This window comes from Patagioenas fasciata, chromosome W (genome assembly GCF_037038585.1).
Source record: "Patagioenas fasciata isolate bPatFas1 chromosome W, bPatFas1.hap1, whole genome shotgun sequence".
In the NCBI taxonomy this organism is placed as follows: Eukaryota; Metazoa; Chordata; class Aves; order Columbiformes; family Columbidae; genus Patagioenas; species Patagioenas fasciata.
This window is the reverse complement of record NC_092559.1, coordinates 2,323,559-2,344,691: the sequence shown is the minus strand read 5'-3', so window position 1 is coordinate 2,344,691 and position 21,133 is coordinate 2,323,559. Positions and strand designations below refer to the sequence as shown.

The following is a 21,133-nucleotide window of genomic DNA, read 5'->3' as shown; positions in this document are numbered from 1 at the left end:
ACCAAATACAGCCGTTCAGCCAGTTCTCAATCCATCTCACTGTCTGCTCAGCCAGCCCATATTTCATCAGCTTGTCCCCCCAGGACAGCGATTTCATTGTAAAAGTTTATCAAGTTGGTTGGACTTGGTGAATCCATACTGACTACTCCCAATCACCTTCTTGCCCTTCATATGTTTGGAAATGGTTCCCAAGTTTAGCTGCTCTATCACCTCAGGACCAAGGTGAGGCTGACTGGCCTGTAGTTCCATGAAATTATCTCTCAGTTCTGGGTTCAAACCAGGTGTGACATTTATTCGTAAATGGATCTCACAAAAAAAAAAAAAAAAAAAAAAAGATTAAGAATAAAATAAATAAAATATTGTAGTGAAGAAAAGTAAAAGAAAAAACCCTAATATGTTATCAGAGCTTAGTTTGGTTTCTGTTTCTGAAGCCCTTAGAGTTTGTTTTTTGGCAAGCCAGAACAGTATAAGCCTTTCTTTTAATGAAAACAAATACTACCAATAAATTATGTAAGTGCATGAATTGGATTTCTGAGCTAATACTAAATATTGAGAGTCTCAGTAAATATTTGAATATTGTCCACACAGCAACTACAAGGAAGCAGCAACATTTGCGGAAAAACGTTTTTCTTTGTCTTGTGATGTAGTCAGTACATTTTGACTTAATTCTTTTTTAATAGTTTCTACTTTTTTCTTACCTTTTGCCTTCTTTTCTGTCCTTTTAATACTAAACAGGAAGTTTGTCATGTCCTATATTATTCTACAGTTAAATATAGCAGGGCTAACTTTGGCCTTTTCAAGCAATTGCTGGGGGAAATCCCATGGGCAAGACTGCTTGAAGGAAAAGGGGCCCAAGAGAGCTGGATTGCATTCAGAGATTGCTTCTTCCATGCTCAGGATCAGAGCATCCCCACATGGAGGAAGTCAAGGAAGGGAGCCAGGAGGCCTGCGTGGTTGAATAGGCATCTGTTGGGTATGCTCAAGCAGAAGAGGAGAGTTTACAGGTCATGGAAGCAGGGGCTGGCCACTTGGGAGGAATATAAGGCTGCTGTTAGAGGATGTAGGAAGGCAGCTAGAATAGCCAAGGCCTCCTTAGAATTACAGCTGGCGAGATGGGTCAAGGACAGCAAAAAGAACTTTTTCAAATACATAGCAGATAAAACTAATACCAGAGACAATGTAGGCCCACTGATGAATGGGGTGGGTGCCCTGGTGGCAGAAGACAGAGAGAAGGCGGAATTTCTGAATGCCTTCTTTGTCTCTGTCTACTCTGCTGGAGGCTGTCCTGGGGAGCCCTGTACCCCTGAGACCCCGGATGAAGCCAGGTCAATGGAGGAGTTTGCTTTAGTCGATGAGGACTGGGTTAGGGAGCAATTAAATAGTCTGGACATCCATAAATCCATGGGTCCAGATGGGATGCATCCGCGGGTGCTGAGGGAGCTGGCTGAAGTCATTGCTGGACCACTCTCCATCATCTTTGCCAAGTCTTGGGAAACGGGAGAGGTACCTGAGGATTGGAGGAAAGCAAATGTCACTCCAGTCTTCAAAAAGGGCAAGAAGGAGGACCCGGGTAATTATAGACCGGTCAGCCTCACCTCTGTCCCTGGGAAAGTAATGGAACAGCTTATCCTTGGTGCCATCTCAAGGCATATCAAGGATAACAGGGTTATTGGGACAGTCAGGATGGTTTTACCAAGGTTAAGTCGTGCTTGACCAAACTTATAGCCTTTTATAAGAATGTAACAAGGTGGATGGATGATGGCAGAGCGGTGGATGTGGTCTACCTTGACTTCAGTAAAACCTTTGACACAATCTCCCACAGCATCCTCACAGCTAAGTTGAAGAGGTGTGATCTAGACAACAGAGTAGTGAGGTGGGTTGCAAACTGGCTTAAGGAGAGAAACTAGAGAGTGGTAGTCAATGGTGCGGAGTCCAGTTGGAGGCCAGTATCTAGTGGAGTGCCTCAGGGGTCAGTACTGGGGCCAATATTATTCAATATATTCATTAACGATTTGGACGAGGGAATTGAGTCTACTATCAGCAAGTTTGCTGATGACACTAAGCTGGGAGGAGTGGCTGACACGCCAGAAGGCTGTGCTGCCATCCAGCGGGACCTGGACAGGCTGGAGAGTTGGGCGGGGAATAACCTGATGAAATTTAACAAGGGAAAGTGTAGAGTCCTGCATCTGGGCAGGAACAATCCCAGGTTCCAGTATAGGTTGGGAAAGTACATATTAGAGAGCAGTGTAGGGGAAAGGGACCTGGGGGTCCTGGTGGACAACAGGATGACCATGAGCCAGCACTGTGCCCTTGTGGCCAAGAAGGCCAATGGCATCCTCGGTGTATTACAAGGGGGGTGGTTAGTAGATCGAGAGAGGTCCTCCTTCCCCTCTGCTCCGCCCTGGTGAGGCCCCATCTGGAATATTGTGTCCAGTTCTGGGCCCCGCAGTTCAAGAAGGACAGGGAACTGCTGGAGAGGGTCCAGCGTAGGGTAACAAAGATGATTAAGGGAGTGGAGCACCTCCCTTATGAAGAAAGGCTGAGGGAGCTGGGGCTTTTTAGTTTGGAGGAGACTGAGGGGTGACCTTATTAATGTTGATAAATATATAAAGTGTGAGTGCCATGAGGATGGAGCCAGGCTCTTCACGGTGACAATCAATGACAGGACAAGGGGTAATGGGATCAAGCTAGAACACAAGAGATTCCACTTAAATTTGAGAAGAAACTTCTTCTCAGTGAGGGTGACAGAGCACTGGAACAGGCTGCCCAGGGAGGTTGTGGAGTCTCCTTCCCTGCAGACATTCAAACCCGTCTGGACATGTTCCTGTGCGACCTCTCCTAGGTGTTCCTGCTCCAGCAGGGGGATTGGACTAGATGATCTTTTGAGGTCCCTTCCAATCCCAAACATACTGTGATACTGTGATGCTGTGAATGACCAGAATTTTGGATGCTTGCTTCTTATGGGAACTTTCTCATAAACTAAAATCTAAGTAGTTACACAGGGCATTCCTATTATCTGTTTAATAAGACCAAAATAAGAACATGCTCACAACTAATTCAACCACTTCTTAAGAGGGGCGTTTTCCGAGTAGAATTTGTTGACATTTCTAAAGTTAATAGAAAATGTTACAATCTGCACCGTGCAATTTCAGACTTCATAGAATTATAGAATCATAGAATGTCCTGAGTTGGAAGGGACCCACAAGGATCATTGAGTCCAACTCCTGTCCCTGCATATGACAACTCCACAGTTCACACCATGTGTCTGAGGGTGTCATCCAGTCTCTTCTTAAATACTGTCAGGCTTGGAGCCGTGACTGCCTCCCTGGGGTGCCCGTTCCAGTGTCCAGCACCCTCTGGGTGAAGAACCTTTACGTAATATCTAGCGTAAACCTCCCCTGGCACATCTTCCCGCCATTTCCTTGCTTCTGTCATTGGTCACTAAAGAGAAGAGTTTGGCACCTGCCCTTCCTCCTCCCCTTGTGATGAAGTTGTAGATTGCGATGAGGACTCCTCTTAGTCTCCTCCAGGCTGAAAAAATAAGTGAATTTAGATGCTCCTTAAACAACTTCCTCTCCAAACCCTTCACCAACTTCGTAGCCCTCTTCTGGACACTCTCTAGTAGCTTAATATCTTTTTTATACTGTGGTGCCCAGAACTGCACACAGTGCTCCAGGTGAGGCTGCATCAGTGCAGAGTAGAGCAGGACAATAACCTCCTTTGAGCGGCTGGCAATATTGTGCTTGATGCACTCCAGGACACGGTTGGCCCTCTTGGCTGCCAGGGCACACTGTTAGCTCCTGTTCAACTTGCTGTTGACCAGAACCCCCAGGTCCTTCTCCACGGAGCTGCTTTCCAACATCTTATCCCTCAGTCTGTATGTACAGTCAGGGTTCCCATGTCCCAGGTGCAAAATCCGGCACTTGCTCTTGTTGAACTTCATGTGGTTGGTGATTGCCCAGTCCTCCAGTTTGTCCAGATCCCTCTGCAGGGCCTCTCTTCCCTCGAGAGTGTTGACAGCTCCCCCAAATTTTTTGTCATCAGCAAACTTACTAAGCAGTCCCTCAAATCCTGAGTCTAAGTAATTTATAAAGACATGGAAGAGTCGTGGCCCTAAGATGAATCCCTGCAGAAACCTGCTAGTGATTGGTCACCACCCGAACATAATCCCATTTGCTAGAACCCTTTGAGCCCGATCCATCAACCAATTGCTCACCCACTGCATTATGTGTTTATCCAGCTGTATGCTGGCCATCTTGTCCAGGAGAATACTGTGAGAGACAGTCTCAAAGGCTTTACTGAAATCCAAAAAGATCACGTCAACAGGCTTCCCTTGGTCAACTAGGTGGGTAATGTTGTCGGAGAACGAAATTAAGTTGGTCAGGCAAGACTTTCCCCTCATGAACCAATGACTGTGTCGTTGTTCAGATGTTTTTCAATAACTCCCAGAATGATCTTCTCCTTGATTTTGCCAGGAACAGAAGTGAGGTTGACAGGTTTGTAGTTGCCAGGGTCATCTCTGTTGTCCTTCTTGTAGATTGGGACAACTTGAATGACAGTTCAAATACATTGCATTCTGCACCAGGGTTTCTCTAGTTTTCTTCTGGCTACAAGGCTATTTCAAAAGGACGAAACTTCTGAGTTCTTATCACTAAGAGTTGGGGCAGAATTAATTTTCATTTTTGTTGGAGATAGCAGGCACAATCTTCAGCCTGTCAGCGTGATGGTCTTAACATCTGACCATCCAAAACAGGATTCCTATTTGTAGCTTTGTCCTTTTTATCCTTTATAAAAGTTTTTGTGACTTGACTGATGAATAGAATAGAATAGAATAGAATAGAATAGAATAGAATAGAATAGAATAGAATAGAATAGAATAGAATAGAATAGTTGGAAGGGAGCTACAATGATCATCTAGTCCAACTGCCTGACCAAAAGTTAAAGCATATTATTAAGGGCATGCTCCAAATGCCTCTTAAACACTGACAGGCAAGGGGCATTGACCACCTGTCTAGGAAACTTGTTCCAGTTTTTGACCACCCTCTGGGTAAAGAAATGCTTCCTGATATCAAATCCAAACCTCCACTGGTTCAGCTACTTAAAGTCTAAGTAGCCTTCTCAGACCTTCTGAGCTCATGAGAAGTTTGTTACATTTTAAAATTATTTAAATTCCTTTGTCTCCAAACAGATGCATGGCCCTTCTTAAGGTGATTAAACCTTCTTTTTGAGGTACTTGATTCATGGGAAGGCAAATCCTTTGGAAAAGGAAAGATTGTGCTTCTGTTTAGTGTAAATGATCTTTAGGTTTTAGTAGTATAGTTTTTAAACTAAATTCCACAAGAAATTGGTAGTTGTGCTGTGATATCAGCTTTATGAATTTTATAATGTATTGCCCGTCTTCTACCTTTCCTTACTACAACTATTCTGATGTTATTTTTTTCTTGTGTGTGAACTAGGAAAACTGTATCTTGAGACTGAGAAATCAGACAGAACAGAGCATGATATTACACTTACAAAAAAGTGAACATAAAGAATAATTTTGTATTTGGTAATTTTGTAGGTACAAGCCTGTGCAGAAAGTGGATGGAGTTGCAGATGGTTTCACAGGAAGTGGTCAACAGACAGGCACATCTGCTGAACAAACTATAATTGCCCAAAGTCAACATCATCAACAGTTTTTAGGTATGAACAAATGTGTTATACTGTTGTATAAATAAACTCCATTATCGCCATGAACATCAGATTGTATGGGAATTGCGGAAGATTGGGCGAGGAGGAGAAAGGTAAACATGCTCAAGTGACCCGCAGCTGGCCTATAAAGAAAGCACATACATCACACTAATTGTTTTACTCACCTTGTATGCTTGACAGGTAGAACCTCTGTGTGAGATAGCATAGGCCTGAGAGAAACCCTACAGTACCTTATCATGTCTGAGATTCCTGCTTTGTTTTGAGAAAGAGCAGAGCACAGCAAGAAGCTGCATCTGCTCTAAGCCTTTAAATATAGGCGAGCGTAGCCGGCCTAACGATCTTCCAGCAGGGCTAAACTTATCAGTGCCTGCGTCCCCACTTATGCCACCTCTGCCTGGGAGCTTAGGTGCAGCTACGGAGATCCCCCAGTAGAGAGGTAACTAAAATAAAACTTGCTCTTTGCAATTGCATTTGTGGCCTCTGGCTCTTCTCGTGACATGCCTGTGCTTGTGTACACACAGATCATGCAAATACGATAACTATTTTAGTTATGTTGCCCTGTTTAAAACTCTTAATGATAACAGAACAAAAAGATATTCATAGATGTTATATGTTCTATATTGTAAGACTTCTGCAATATTTAAAATGCATCATGCAGATATAAAAGAATAAATGTGTAAAATCTACTTGCATGGTAGATTTAAAATATATTGCAATGCAATTGTGATGAAGCATATTATAAAAAAATGCATACTGAAAATCTTGCCCTAAAAGCTCATTAATTTCCACTGGCTTCCCAGTTTTTTGAATATACATATAAATTGGGATTATATTTTTGCACTGCAGTTGTGTTGTCCATTGACTAGAAGATGCACTGAGTCTGTGCTGCAGTGTTATAAATGGAAAGAGCCAAATAGTTATAACCAGAAACCCAAAGTTCATGTTTAAAAATGTGCATTTTGTGCAATCATTGATGTAGCTAAGCATACTGATTCCTCATTTGTGGAAGCAAATGGTAATTTAGTAATTTTCTAATATAAAAAATCTCATTAAATGTGTGATTGCAATAATTGTCTATTTAGTTTTGAGTTCATATATTGGGATTTTGAAACACCACATCCTTTGGGCTAACTTTGCTGTTACTGAAATCATTGGGAACCTTAGGCTATAGTTTTAATGTTTTTGAATTTTCCCTTCCACATCCCCCCTAGTTGAGAGTGCATTTTCCCCCCAAACCAGTGTATCTCTTGGAAACATTTATGAGAAATAGTAAAAGCACATGTTGACTACAGTTGAAAGTCTTGTAAGTTTAAAATTAATATATGTTACTGAGTTTACTAAACCCTAACATGCATGAAAATGCAAAAACTATTCAGTTGATCAAAACAAAAAGTATTAAATCATATTAATCTCTTATGTACTGGCATAAAAATACTGCTTCATCCTGTCATATTCTGAAAATGCATCTTAGATTTTTTTATAAACAAGTACAATATGTATGTGAAATAATTTTCATCTGCTATCTGTGAAGAATAGTTTAACATCTTCTTTTGCTTAAAAAATAGGTAGCTGGTTTGTTCACAATTTTATTGCAACTTTAAAATATACTAAATATGAAATATATCCCTCTTTGGGCATTATGACCTTCTATACTTAATTTCTTTACATCATCCTTAAATGTTTTCTAATCAAACTGTAGTTGGCACCATTCACAATAGCTTTATTCTGTTATGTTGTCATGGAAACAGACGCATCTCGAGTACTTCCAGAGTTTGGAGAAGTTGAAATATCTTCTTTGCCAGATGGTACTACCCTTGAGGACATAAAATCACTGCAAAGTCTTTATCGAGAGCACTGTGAGGTAAGAGAAAAGAGGCACAGTACAGGATGACTGACACAAAATGTATTACAGCCAGTCTACTTGCATCTGATGTGCTCCTCAAATATTTTGCTTATTCTGTCAGAAAGGACATTTGTAAAAAAAAGACTTCTCTGGAATTTCTCTCTTTAGAGGGAAAGTAAATAACATGTAAAAGAATACCAATATTGGAATGTAATCATGTGTAGGTTTTGAGAATTTTAGATAAACTGAACTTTAGATAACACATATGCGGACTTTTGTTTTTGTTTGTAGGAGTTGAAATCAAACTGAATTATTAGTTCTGATGTTCCTGTTGAAATCAAACTCACTTTTTCCTTCAAGTTTTAAAGAAGCAAGTTTTTTAAGAACTTAAAGCCATATTCGATCAGGTCCAGTCAGCATGGGTTTATGAAAGGCGGGTGCTGCTTGACCAGCCTGATCTCCTTCTATGACAAGGTGACCTGCTTAGTAAATGAGGGAAAGGCTGTGGATGTTGTCTACCTAGACTTTAGTAAAGCCTTTAACACCATTTCCCACAGCATTCTCCTGGAGAAACTGGCTGCTCATGCCTTGAATAGGTGTGTGCTTCACTGGGTAAAAAACTGGCTGGATGGACTGTCCCAAAGAGTTGTGGTGAATGGAGCTAAATCCAGTTGGCAGTCAGTCGCAACTGGTGTTCCCCAGGGCTCAGTATTTGGGCCAGTTCTGTTTAATATCTTTATCGATGATCTGGATGAGGGGATCAAATGCACCCTCAGTAAGTTTGCAGATGATGCCAAGTTGGGTGGGAGTGTTGATCTTGAGGGTAGGAAGGCACTACAGAGGGATCTGGACAGGCTGGATCAATGGGTCACAACAACCCCATGCAACGTGAAAGGCTTGGGGAAGAGTGGCTGGAAAACTACCTAGTGGAAAAGGACCTGAGGTTGTTTCTTGACAAGTGCCTGAATATGAGCCAGCAGTGGAATCATGGAATCATAGAGTGTTCTGAGTTGGAAGGGACCAACAAGGATCATCGAGTCCAACTCCTGCCCCTGCATATGACAACTCCACAGTTCACACCATGTGTCTGAGGGCATTGTCCAGTCTCCTCTTGAATATTGTCAGGCTTGGGGCCGTGACTGCCTCCCTGGGGAGCTTGTTCCAGTGTTCTACCACCCTCTGGGTGAAAAACCTTTTCCTAATGTCCAACCTAAACCTCTCCTGGTACATCTTCCTGCCATTCCCTCGGGTTCTGTCATTGATCACTAAAGAGAAGAGTTTGGCACACTGGAATAGGTTGCTCATAGAGGTGGTAGATGTCCCATCCCTGGAAGCATTCAAGTTCAGGTTGGATGAGGCTCTCAGTAATCCAGTCTAGTTGAAGATGTCCCTGCTCATTGCAGGGGCGTTGATGAAATGACCTTTAAAGGTCCCTTCTAACCCTAACCATTCTATGACTATGATACTGTTCTTGCTAGCTCACTTTTCCAGCCTGTCCAGGTCTCTCTGTAAGATGTCTCTCTCTTTTGACATATCTACCTCATCACTCAGTTTGGTGTCATCAGCAAACTTGGTAAACATGCTTTCAATCCCATCATCCAGATCATTTATGAAAATGTTGAACAGTGTGGGGCCCAGTATCAATCCCTGGGGGACCCCAATTGTGACAGGCTGCCAGCCTGAGTAAAACCCATTAATCACCACCCTCTGAGTGTGGCCTGTTGGTCAACTTCCTACCCATCTCACAGACCACCCATACAAACTGTCTTGCCAGTTTGTCCAGCACAAGGCTGTGAGAAACAGTGTCGAACACTGTGTGGAAATCCATGTAAAGAATACCCACTGCTCTCCCCACTTTGACAGAAAGTGTTACTTTGTTGTAGAAGGTGATTGGGTTAGTTAGGTATGGTTTGCCTTGGATAAATCTGTGCTGGCTTTTCCCAGTCACCCACTTCATTTGGTTTGTGAGAGTTTCTAGGAGAACTTGTTCCATTACTTTCCCAGGAACTGAAGCAAGATTAATGGACTTGTCATTTCCTGGGTCCTCTTTTGGTCCCTTCTTGTAGATGGGTATAACATTTCCCCTCTTTCAGTCACTAGGGATATCCTCTGTTCTCCACGACTTTTCAAAGATTATAGGCAGTGGCCTTGCAACAACACGAGCCAGTTCTCTTAACACCCTGGAATGGATTCCATTCAGGCTTATAGATTTATGTGGGTTGAGCCCTTGCAAAAGGCTGCAGACCAGCCCTTCCTCCACTACTAGAGGAATATTGGCACATGCATTGTCGTAGCTACTTGATCCTGTGATTTGGAGTCCAGCTACACCAGTAAAGACAGAGGCAAAGGCGGCACTGAGAACCTCTGCCTTGTCAGCATTATTTGTCACTAGTGTCACCGTGGCTCCCAGAACTGCACGCAGTACTCCGCGTGAGGCCATATCAGTGCAGAGTAGGGCGGGACAATCACCTCCTTTGAGCGGCTGGCAATACTATGTTTGATGCACCCCAGGACACGGTTGGCTCTCTTGGCTGCCCGGGCACACTCTTGGCTCCTGTTCAACTTGCTGTCGACCAGAATGCCCAGATCCTTCTTCGCAGAGCTGCTTTCCAACATCTCATCCCCCAGTCTGTATGTACAGCCAGGGTTGCTGTGTCCCAGTGCGCCCAGGTGACAAAGAAGACCAAGAGCATCCTGGCTTCTATCAGGAATAGTGTTGCTAGCAGGACTAGGAAGCAAATGTCCCCCTATACTCGGCACTGATGAGGCCACATCTCAAATACTGTGTTGAGTTTTGGGCCCCTCATTACAAGAAGGACATTGAGGTATTGGAATGTGTCCAAAAAAGGGCAATGAAGCTGGTGAAGGGTCTGGAGCAAAGTCTTATGAGGAGCAGCTGAGGGAACTGGGGCTGTTTAGCCTGGAGAAAAGGAGGCTGAGGGGAGATCTTATCACTCTCTACAACTACCTGAAAGGAGGTTGTAGCGAGATGGGTGTCAGTCTCTTTTCCCGAGTAATAAGCGATAGGACAAAAGGAAATGGCCTCAAGTTGCACAATGGGAGGTTTAGATTGGGTATTGGGAAAAATTTCTTCACAGAAAGGGTTGTCCGGCATTGGAAGAGACTGCCCGGGGAAGTGGTGGAGTCACCATCCCTGGAGGTGTTTAAAAGACGTGTAGATGTGGTTCTTAGGGGCATGGTTTAGTGATGGACTTGGCAGTGCCTGGTAAGGGTTGGACTTGATGATCTTAAAGGTCTTTTCCCACCTAAATGGTTTTATGATCCTACGATTTCATGTTGAATAATGTGTTTTAAAATTATTGTTGATGGTGCTTTAAAATATGCAATGAAGTAACAAAATACACAAAATAGCAGGTTTCCTTTGTGTTTGTAATAGTGTTAAAAGTTCTGTTTAGGTGAATTCACCTTATATATGTGCTTAGGCTCTTCTCTGGAGGCTTCCTTGTATTTGCACTTGGCCTGATCTGAGTCTCTGTCCACACTAGTATGGACAGTTGGAAAAATTGTTGCTAAAAAATTATTTAAAAGCATATTATATTTTTAGTTATAATCATACATTTTATTATTTTTTTTCTGCAAAATGACCAGGGGGGAGCTATGCCCCTGGGAGGAGATGAGGCAGGACGGGGGATGAGGTGGAAGACTATCTGCACTTGTTTTATATTTTTTTAGGCAATAGTCGATGTTGTTGTGAATCTTCAGTTTAGCCTCATAGAAAAATTGTGGCAAACTTTCTGGCGCTATTCTCCCTCTGCTCCAACTGACGACACAACTATTATTGAACTGAGGTCAGTAAATGTCTCTTTTTGGTTACTATTCACCATCATAATATAACAGCATGAGTCAAATCAAAGAAAATCTGAGTTTTCTATATAGGCTAAGAACCTTTTCTGACATCAGTAGTTTTTTTGTTGTCTTCTGTTTGACATACAGGCTATCGGTCTATGTCAAGCTGCAGGCTTGAAATGATTGTATGCATCTTCTGTTTTTTCCTTTGTTCTGATGACTAAAGTCAAAGTATCTTTTCACAATATGCTGTCTGGTTTGTTTAAATTGCAAGGACCATTTTTATCATACCTGTGCATAATTTATGGGCTGGAGCAGAACTTTGGAGGCCATTTTTCCCCAGTTTCATATGAGGAAGTTAGAGTTTCAGTTGGATGTAACAGAGACATTTATGAACTTTTTATTAAATAATCAGTTTCAAAGTCCATTGTACTTATTTGTATGTAAATGCATTTTCATTTGTTACATTTATTCACACCAGCAATCTGAGTGAAATAGAAAGTCGACTTCCAAAAGGAAAACTGATTACTCTGTGCAAAAATGAGTCTATTCTGAAATGGATGGGTAATTGTGACCATGTGATGTACCAGGCTTTGGTGGAGATTCTCATTCCTGATGTCCTTAGACCTATTCCTAGTAAGTTAAACACAGATAACATCTCATAAGACTGTATTTTGTTTTGGTTTGGTTTGGTTTATGTGGTCATTTTGTGTGCCTCATGTGAAACTTTTGGGAATGATTTGGAGGATGTAAATTTTGTGTGTGTCATCTTTCCTTAATTCTGTTGATTAGGAAGGTGTACTGGAGTTGATGCAAGCACTATAATTAAAGTAAAGGAGAGTGAATATTTCACTGCATTTAGGAAAGTCTCTAGAAGTTTTAAGTATATATTTCCCTATGGAATACACTTTTGTCACTGCAGATTCTCAGTATTTATTAATTTTAAGATAAAAATGTCTTCCTTTATATACTGGCTTTTGTCTACCTGACAGTTGTGAATGCACGATGGCCCTGAGCCTGAGTCCATTAATGTCAGACAGTCTTTCCACTGATTTCAGTAGGCTTTAGTTTAAGTTTTATATATAAAAGTTCTAGTTCTTAAAAAACCAAAATGTATATGCTTTCTCACTTCATTTTTTGATAATTAAACATTTATGTATTATCAGTGGCTGCTAAAACCTTACCAGTTTTGATGATACCTATTAAACCAACATAACACTGTCAAACATTTTAAGTCTTGTTTATTATTCCAGTTTATTATGCTTTCTGTTCTTTTTCCAGTACGAAGGACTCATCAATCAATTATAGTATTATGGTCAATTGACCATTATCAGGAATAAAGCTTTCTTTTCAAAGCTAATTTTATAGTATACATCCTTACTCAAGCATGATATCTTTTTATGGTTGCTTGGTAGTAAATGATTTTAAATTGATTTCCAGGAAGGACTAATTCCTTCCGAAAACATTTATTGCATGTTTTGTATGCTGTTTTAAACATTAAAAAGAAATTAAAAACACATATATACATAAAATATAATATACACCTGTGAAATGCCTCAAAGGAATTACGCTGCATTCCTCTAAAAAGGTGACAAGGCACTAAAGTGCCTCTATAGCAATGCATGCAGCATGGGTAACAAACAGGAAAAGATGGAAGTCACTGTGTACCTGGAAAGCTATGATTTAATCACTTTCACTAAAATATGATGGGATGAATCACATGACTGGAGATCTGCAACCGATGGCTATAAATTGTTCAGAAAGCACAGGCAAGGAAGGGGAGGGGGGGGGGTTGCCCTCTATGTAAAAGAATGGATTGACTGCACAGAGCTGTCTTTGAAAAACAGCGATGAACACATTGAAAGCTTATGGGTAAAAGTAAGGGAAAAGTAAACAAAGGAAACCTCATGGCTGGTGTTTACTACAGGCCACTTGATCAAGGGGAGGATGTCAAAGAAGCATTCTTACTTCACCTACAGGAAGCAACATGCTCAAGGGTTCCAATCCTCCTGGGGGACTTCAATCACCCTGACACTGGCAATCTTCCCACATCTCTCAAGACCTAGAACGTCAAGGCAGAGACTGGGGGAATAAAGTTCCTCCCATCACAGGAGAAAATCATGTTTGAGATCACCTACAGAACCTGAGCATAGACAAGACCATGAGACCTGATGAGATGCATGCCAGGGTCCTGAGGGAACTGTCTCATGTAGTTGTCAAGCCACTATCCATTATATTTGAAAAGTCATGGCAGTCAGACTACATCCCCAGTGACTGGTAAAAAGGGAAACATCAAGTCCATTTTTAAAAAGGGTAAAAATGAGCCTCACCTCTGTACCCAATAAGATCATGGAACAAATCCTCCTGAAAGATATGCTGAGGCATACAGATGACAGGGAGGTGATTCGAGACAGCCAGCATGGCTTCACCAAGGGCAAATCATGCCTGACTAATCTAGTGGCTTTCTACAATAGAGTGACTGCATCAGTGGACAAAGGAAGAGCTGCGGATTGCATCTACCTGGACTTCTGTAAGGCTTTTGATACAGGCCCCCATAACATTCTGGTTACGGAATTGGAGAGGTATGGATTTGGTGGATGTTCTGTTAGATGGATAAGGAACTGGCTGGATGGCCACGTCTGAAGAGTTACAGTCAATGGCTCAGTGTCCAAGTGGAAACCAGGGACGAGTGGTGTCCCTCAAGGATCCGTATTGGGACCGGTACTGTTTGATATCTTCAATCAACGACATAAGTGGGAATGAGTGCACCCTCAGCAAGTTTGCAGATGACATCAAGCTGAGTGATGCAGTGGATTTGCTTGAAGGAAGGGCCTGTCTCCAGAGGGACCTTGACAGGCTTGAGGAGTGGGCCCATGCAAACCATATGAAGTTAAAAAAGGTCCAGTGCAAGGTCCTGCACCTGGTTCGGGGTAAACCCCAGACTGGGGATGAATGGATGGAGAGAAGCTCTATGAAGAAGGACTTGGGGTACTGGTGGATGAAAGACTGGACATGAGCCGGCAATGTGCACTTGCAGTCCAGAAAGCCAATTGCATCCTGGGCTGCATAAAGGGAAGCGTGACCAGCAGGTCAATTCTCCTCTGTTCCGCTCTCGCGAGACTCCACCTGGAGTACTGCATCCAGCTCTGGGGCATCCAGTTCTGTTAGAGTGGGTCCAGAGGAGGCCCACAAGGCTGTTCACAAGGGATAGGACAGGCGAGGTGGAGGTGTTGCACTGTATGTAAGGGAGAGGTTTGATTGTACAGCCCTTACAGTTAGCAGTGATGTGGTGGAGAGCCTCTGGGTGAGGATTAGGGGGATGGAAAACAAAGGAGATGATGTTGTGGACGTCTACTACCGATCGCCCAGCCAGGATGATAGCACTAATGAGTTATTCTATAGGCAATTAGGAGAAATCTCTTGATCGGTAGCCCTTGTCTTTATGGGCAACAAAGACGATTAAGGGAGGGGAGCATCTTCCTTATGAGGAAAGGCTGAGGGAGCTGGGTCTCTTTAGCTTGGAGAAGAGGAGACTGAGGGGTGACCTCACTAATGTTTACAGATATATAAAGGGTGAGTGTCACGAGGATGGAGCCAGGCTCTTCTCGGTGACAACCAACGGTAGGACAAGGGGTAATGGGTTCAAACTGGAACACAAGAGGTTCCACTTAAATTTGAGAAGAAACTTCTTCTCAGGTGAGGGTGACAGAACACTGAAACAGGCTGCCCAGGGAGGTCGTGGAGTCTCCTTCCCTGGAGACATTCAAAGCCCTCCTGGACGCCTTCCTGTGGAACCTCATCTAGGTGTTCCTGCTCCGGCAGGGGGATTGAACTAGGTGATCTTTCGAGGTCCCTTCCAATCCCTAACATTCTGTGATTCTGTGAAATTCCAGCTTCACAGGCATCAACTGGGAATATCATACTGTTGTGGTGAGCAGGGCTTGGAAATTCTTGAAGTTTGTAGGAGATAACTTCTTGTCACAAGTACTCAGTGAGCCAACTAGGAAAGATGCCCTCCTAGACTTGTTGCCTGTGAATAGAGAAGGACTCGTGGGAGGTGTGATGGTAGGTGGCTGTCTTGGCCACAGTGAGTTTAAAGTTTTCGGTGCAATGAGAAAAAAGGTGAGCAGAGTTGCTATGCTGGAGTTCAAGAGAGCAAACTTTAAGCTACTCAGGAAGCTGTTTAGCAGTGTCCCCTGAGACCATGAGTGCTGGTCAGTTTTTAAGAACCACCTTTTAGAAGCACAGGAGCAGGCAATCCCCTTGTGTCAAAAGTCAAGCAAGCCGGGCAGAAGACCAGCTTGGCTGAACAGGCAACTCCTCGTGGAGCTCAAGATGAAAAAGAAATGGTATGATCTCTGGAAGCAAGGTCAGGCTCCGCAGGAAGATTACAGAGCTGTGGCTCATATGTGCAGGGGGAAGACATGAAAGGCCAAAGCTCAGTTAGAGTTGAAACTGCTCAGTGTTGTGTCAGATAACAAGAAGGGCTCTTTTAAGTACGTTGATAGCAAGAGCAGGTCTAAGGAAAACATTGGACTGATACTTCTTGAAGATGGTCACCTGGCTAATAGGGATGAAGAAAAAGCGGAGACATTCAGTGCTTTTTCTGCTCAGTCTTTAGCAATACTGATAGACCTTGGGCTGCCCAGTCCCCCGAGTCAAAGAACCATGAGTGTGGGAACAGTGACTTTCCATTTGTGGACACTGAATTTCTAAGTGGCCAGCTGTATCAGTTGAATGTTCGCAAGTCCATGGGGCCTGATGGGATTCATTCCAGAGTACTGAAGAAGCTAGAAGATGTTATGGCAGGACTCCTCTCAATCGTCTACCAAAGGTCTTGGGAGTCTGGGGAGGTAATTGTTGATTGGAAGCTAACCAGTGTTATTCCAATTTACAAGAAGGGCATGAGAGAAGACCCAGGAAACTACAGACCTGTTAGTCTAACCTCAGTTCCTGGAAAAATTATGGAGAAGATCATACTGGGTGCTACTGAAAGGCCTTTAAAGACCAATGCAATCATCAGGCACAGTCAACATGGGTTCACAAAGGGAAATTCCTGTCTAACTAATTTGATATCCTTCTATAATAAGGTCACCCACCTAGTGGATGAAGGGAAGGCAGTCTTTCTGGATTTTAGTAAGGCTTTTGATACTGTCCCTCACAGTATCCCATGAGATGAGCAGGTTCATGGTGTGCTGGGCGAAGAACTGGCTGAAGGGCAGGGCTCAAAGGGTTGTAGAGAATGGGGCTACATCTGGCTGGCGACTAGTCACCAGTGGTCTTCCTCAGGGCTCAGTTCTAGGGCCAGTTCTGTTCAGTATTTTTATAAATTATCTAGATGCACCATTAGCAAGTTTGCTGGCGATACCAAATTGGGAGGTGCTGTTGACTCTCTTGAGGGTCAAGAGGCCTTGCAGAGGGATCTAGATGGGAGCGTTGGGCAATCATCAATGGCGTGAAATTTAACAAGTCGAAATGCCAGATTCTGCACCTGTGGCAGAGTAACGCTGGGCACAAGTATAAATTGGGAGGAGGTTAGGGTTAGGAGTGGCTGGAGAGCAGCCCTGCAGAAAGGGATCTGTGGGTGCTGGTTGACAGCAGGCTCAATATGAGTCGGTAGTGTACCCTGGCAGCCAAGAGGGCAAACTGCATCCTGGGGTTTGCATTAGGAGCAACCTGATCTAGTGAAAGGTGTCCCTGGCCCACAGCAGGGGGAGGTTGGACCTTTAAAGGCACCTTCCATCCCAAACCATATGATGATTCGGTGATGATGATCCAGAGAGCTATGGCCCCTCCAACTACTGATGCTAGGACCCTCAGGCACTCCTGTAGCTGACACCACAGACCCTGGGGTGCCTACGCCCCCCAGTCTGACTCCAGTAGCTGGGCACCAAATTTCACTCTCACACACACAAGTCTCACCAGCAGCTGGCACCTGTTCCTTGCAGCACACATACACAGAGGACAGAGAGTGAGATTAAGCAGAGTAATAGTTAACAAAAGATTTTAAAAGTAGATAAAAGAAAATAGGACAGACTGTGGTGATCAGGCGCAGGGCTCAGCCAGACAAGCGTACTGACTGGCCCTGTTTTACCCGTGACTGGCCTGGTTTATCCCCCTTTCTGTCTATCCCTCCTCTTTGTTTCTCCCTGCTTCCCCTTCCCCCTGCAAATCCCTTCATCAATTTTTATAGTTCTATCAATTCCTGCATCCCTCCCAGTTTGGTGTCTGGGATCCCCCCTGGTTTAACATCTTATCAGTTGCAAAGTTCAGGTTGATCTTCCTGGAAGTGGTCCCTGTAGTTTAAATTTCTTCCTAAGACATTTATTGCGTGTTTTGTCCATTGTGTTAAATATTAAAAAGAAATTTCCTCTTTACAATCCAGTATAATCCTTGTAAAAACAAGTTTTATATCCTTTCTGTGGACCAAACAATAATTGCTTTATAAAGTTGGATTAATATTTTAAGACATAGAGTCTCAGCTATCCTTGTAGCTAGAAAAGTTTTTTTTTGATACTGTAAATGACACCTTCTGCAATGATGACTTCAAGTGTAATCACAGAACCATAGAATACTTGAGTAGCTGAGGTTGGAAGGGATCTCTGGCGATCGTCTAGTCCAAACCCCCTCCCAACCCCCACTCAAATCAGGATCAACCAGAGCAAGTTGCTCAGGACATTGTCCAGTCAGGTTTTGAATATCTCCAAGGATGGAGACTCCATAAACTCTCTGGGCAACCTGGTCCAGTGTTTGACAACCCTTAGAGTAAAAAAGATTTTTCTTAAGTTCAAACGGAAGTTCCTGTGTTTCAGTTTGTGCCCATTCCCTCTTGTCCCGTCACTGAGCACCACTGAGAAGAGTTTGGCTCCATCTTCAATACACCCTCCCATCCCGTATTTAGACACACTGATAAGATCCCTTCTGAGCCTTCTCTTTTCCAGCCTAAACAATCCTGAGTCACCATCCCCAGAAGTATTTAAAAGACGTGTAGATGTGGCACTTAGGTTTAGTGGTGAACTTGGCAGTGTTAGGTTAACGGTTGGACTCGATGATCTTTAAGGTCTTTTCCAACCTAAACAATTCTATGATTCTGTGATTCTATCCCAGCTCTCTCAGCATCTCCTCCTACGGGAGATGCTCCGATCCTTTCATCACTGCAGTGGCTCTTCACTGAACTTGCTACAGTATGTCCATGTCTTTCTTGTACCGGGGAGACCAGAACTGGACACAGTACTCCAGGTGTGGCCTCGCCAGTGCTGAGTAGAGAGAAATTATCACCTCCCTCAACCTCCTGTCAACACTGTTCCTAATGCAGCTCAGGATACCATTGGCCTCCTTTGCTGCAAGGGCACATTACTGGCTCACATTCAGCTTGTTGCCCACCAGGACTCCCGTGTCCTTCTCCGCAAACTGCTTTCCAGCCAGCCAGACCCTAGCCTGTACTGGTGCATCATGTTATTCCTCCCCAGGGGCAGGACTTGACATTTCCTTTTGTTGGACTGCATGAGGTTCCTTTCTGCCCATTTCTCCAGCCTGTCAAGGTCCCTCTGAATGGCACAACAGCCATCTGGTCTACCGACCACTTCTCCCAATTCTGTGTCCTCTGCAAACTTGCTGAGGGTGCACTCTGTCACATCGTCCAGGTCATTAATGAAGTTGTTAAACAGTATCGGCCCGAGGATCAACCCTGGGGGACACCACTAGAGGCTGGCCTCCAGCTAGACTTTATGCTTCTGATCACAACTGTCTGGGCCTGGCAGTTCAGCCAGTTTTCAGTCCACCTTGCTGTCCACTTTTCTAACCTGTATTTTGTCAGCTTGTCTATGAGGATGTTATGAGAGACAGTGTCAAAAGCCTTGCTAAAGTCAAGATAAACAGCAGCCGCTGCTCTCCCCTCATCCACTAAGCTAGTTGACTCGTTGTAGAAAGCTTATCAGATTGGTCAGGCATGATTTCCCATTCCTAAATCCATGCTGATTCCTACCAGGCACCTTCTTTGGAAATGGCTTCCAGGATTATTTTCTCCATCATCTTCCCAGGAACAGAGGTGAGGCTGACCAGCCTGTAGTTCCCCAGATCCTCCTCCTTGCCCTTCTTGAAGACTGGAGTGTCATTTGCTTTCTTCCAGTCCTCAGGAACCTCCCCTGATCACCATGACCATTCAAAGATAATTGAGAGTGGCCTTGTAATGACATCAGCCAGCTCCCTCAGCACTCATGGGTGCATCCCATCAGGTCCCATGGACTTGTGCATGTCCAATTTGTTTAAATGTTTCCCTAACTGGGTCCTCCTCTATTGAGGAGAATTCTTCCTTGCTGCAGACTTTCCCTCTGGTCTCAGAAGCCTGGGATTCCTGAAGGCAATCCTTACCAGAAAAGACTCAGGCGTAGAAGGCATTTAGTACCTTGGCCTTTCCCATGTCCTTTTCTCATCAGGTTCCCTGCCCCATTCAGCAGCAGGCCCACATTTTCTCTGGTCTTCATTTTGCTGCTGATGTACCTGTAGAAATCCTTAATGTTGCCCTTCACATCCCTCGCCAGTTTCAACTCCAGGTGGGCTTTGGCTTCCCTAACCCCATCTCTGCACACTTGGACAGTGTCGCTGCATTCCTCCTGGATCACTTGCCCCTTTTTCCAGCTCCTGTATGCTTCCTTTTCATGCTTGATTTTAGTCAGGATCTCCTTGTTCGTCCATGCAGACCCTTCACCTTTGCTTGATTTTCTGCTCATTGTGATGGACCATTCTTGAGCTTGGAAGAGGCAATCCTTGAATATCAAACAGGTCTCCTAGACCCCCTCTGCTCTCTAGGACTGTCTCACATTGGATTCTTCCAAGTAGGTCCCTCCACAGGCCAAAGTCTGCTCTCCTGAAGTTTGGAGTTGCGATCCTGCCATTTGCCTTGTTCCCTCCTCTCAGGATTCTCAGCTCCACCATCTCATGGTCAATGCAGTCCAGGCTGCCCCCTAACCTTCACATCGCCAACCAGTCTGTAGGAATCATAAAAAAAAGCCTCATTGTTTGTAAGAATTGCGTCCAGCAGAGCATCTCCCCTTCAGCCCTCTTTTGCTGATTACAAGCTCCCTCTTTTCCATAACACCCTGCATCCTTCGCTTGCCAACTCATTCCACCACTCCCTCCCTTGATTGTGGGTCTTCATCTCCCTCCCCCATTATCCTCACCAGGTTGGCCAGCCTGTTGGTAAAGATGGTTTTGCCCCACTTGGTCAGGTGGATCCCACCTCTCTCCAGCAGTCTTCAATCCTCAAAGAAGGGTCCCCATGGCCATAAATTACAAATACCGATTGTCATCGCCAGCTGGGCAACCAACTGTTGACCCACAGGATCCTTCCATTCCTCCTCAAGCCCTTGCTTCTCCCTGGAAGGAGAACACTACTTGGACCATCATGCTCTTGGCCATTGCCTCCAGATGCATGTAGTCACGCTTGATATGCTCCAGATCTCCTCTGGCAGTAGTGTTGGTGCCCACATGAAGATTCGCAAGGAGTAATAGTCCGAGGGCTGGACAAACCTTGGCAGTATCTCCACAGCATCCCAGATCCCACTCCCAGCAAGCAGTAAACCTCCCAAGACAGCAGGTCAGGTCGGCAGATGTGGGCCCCCATCCCCTACAGCATGGAGTCTCCTACTGTTATCACTTGCCACTTCCTTCTGGTGCTGCTGCATGGCTCAGACTTAGCTAGCTCAGATGCTTCACTGGATGGAGTTCCCAGACCCTCAACACTGCGAGGGTACTGAACCTGTTCTTTAGTTGGAGATATGCAGGTGGAGCAGG

General features: G+C 44.1%; 1 protein-coding gene across 1 annotated transcript in view; it reads left to right on the top strand.

Moving 5' to 3' along the window:
* LOC136114585 (transcription factor RFX3-like) overlaps positions 1-21,133 on the top strand; it is a 177,574-nt gene that overhangs the window by 135,520 nt on the left and 20,921 nt on the right. The window contains exons 8-11 of the mRNA XM_065859958.1: positions 5,561-5,682; positions 7,440-7,552; positions 11,228-11,343; positions 11,823-11,977. Of these exons, the coding sequence (XP_065716030.1) occupies positions 5,561-5,682; positions 7,440-7,552; positions 11,228-11,343; positions 11,823-11,977 (506 nt within the window). The remainder of the gene's footprint in view (positions 1-5,560; positions 5,683-7,439; positions 7,553-11,227; positions 11,344-11,822; positions 11,978-21,133) is intronic.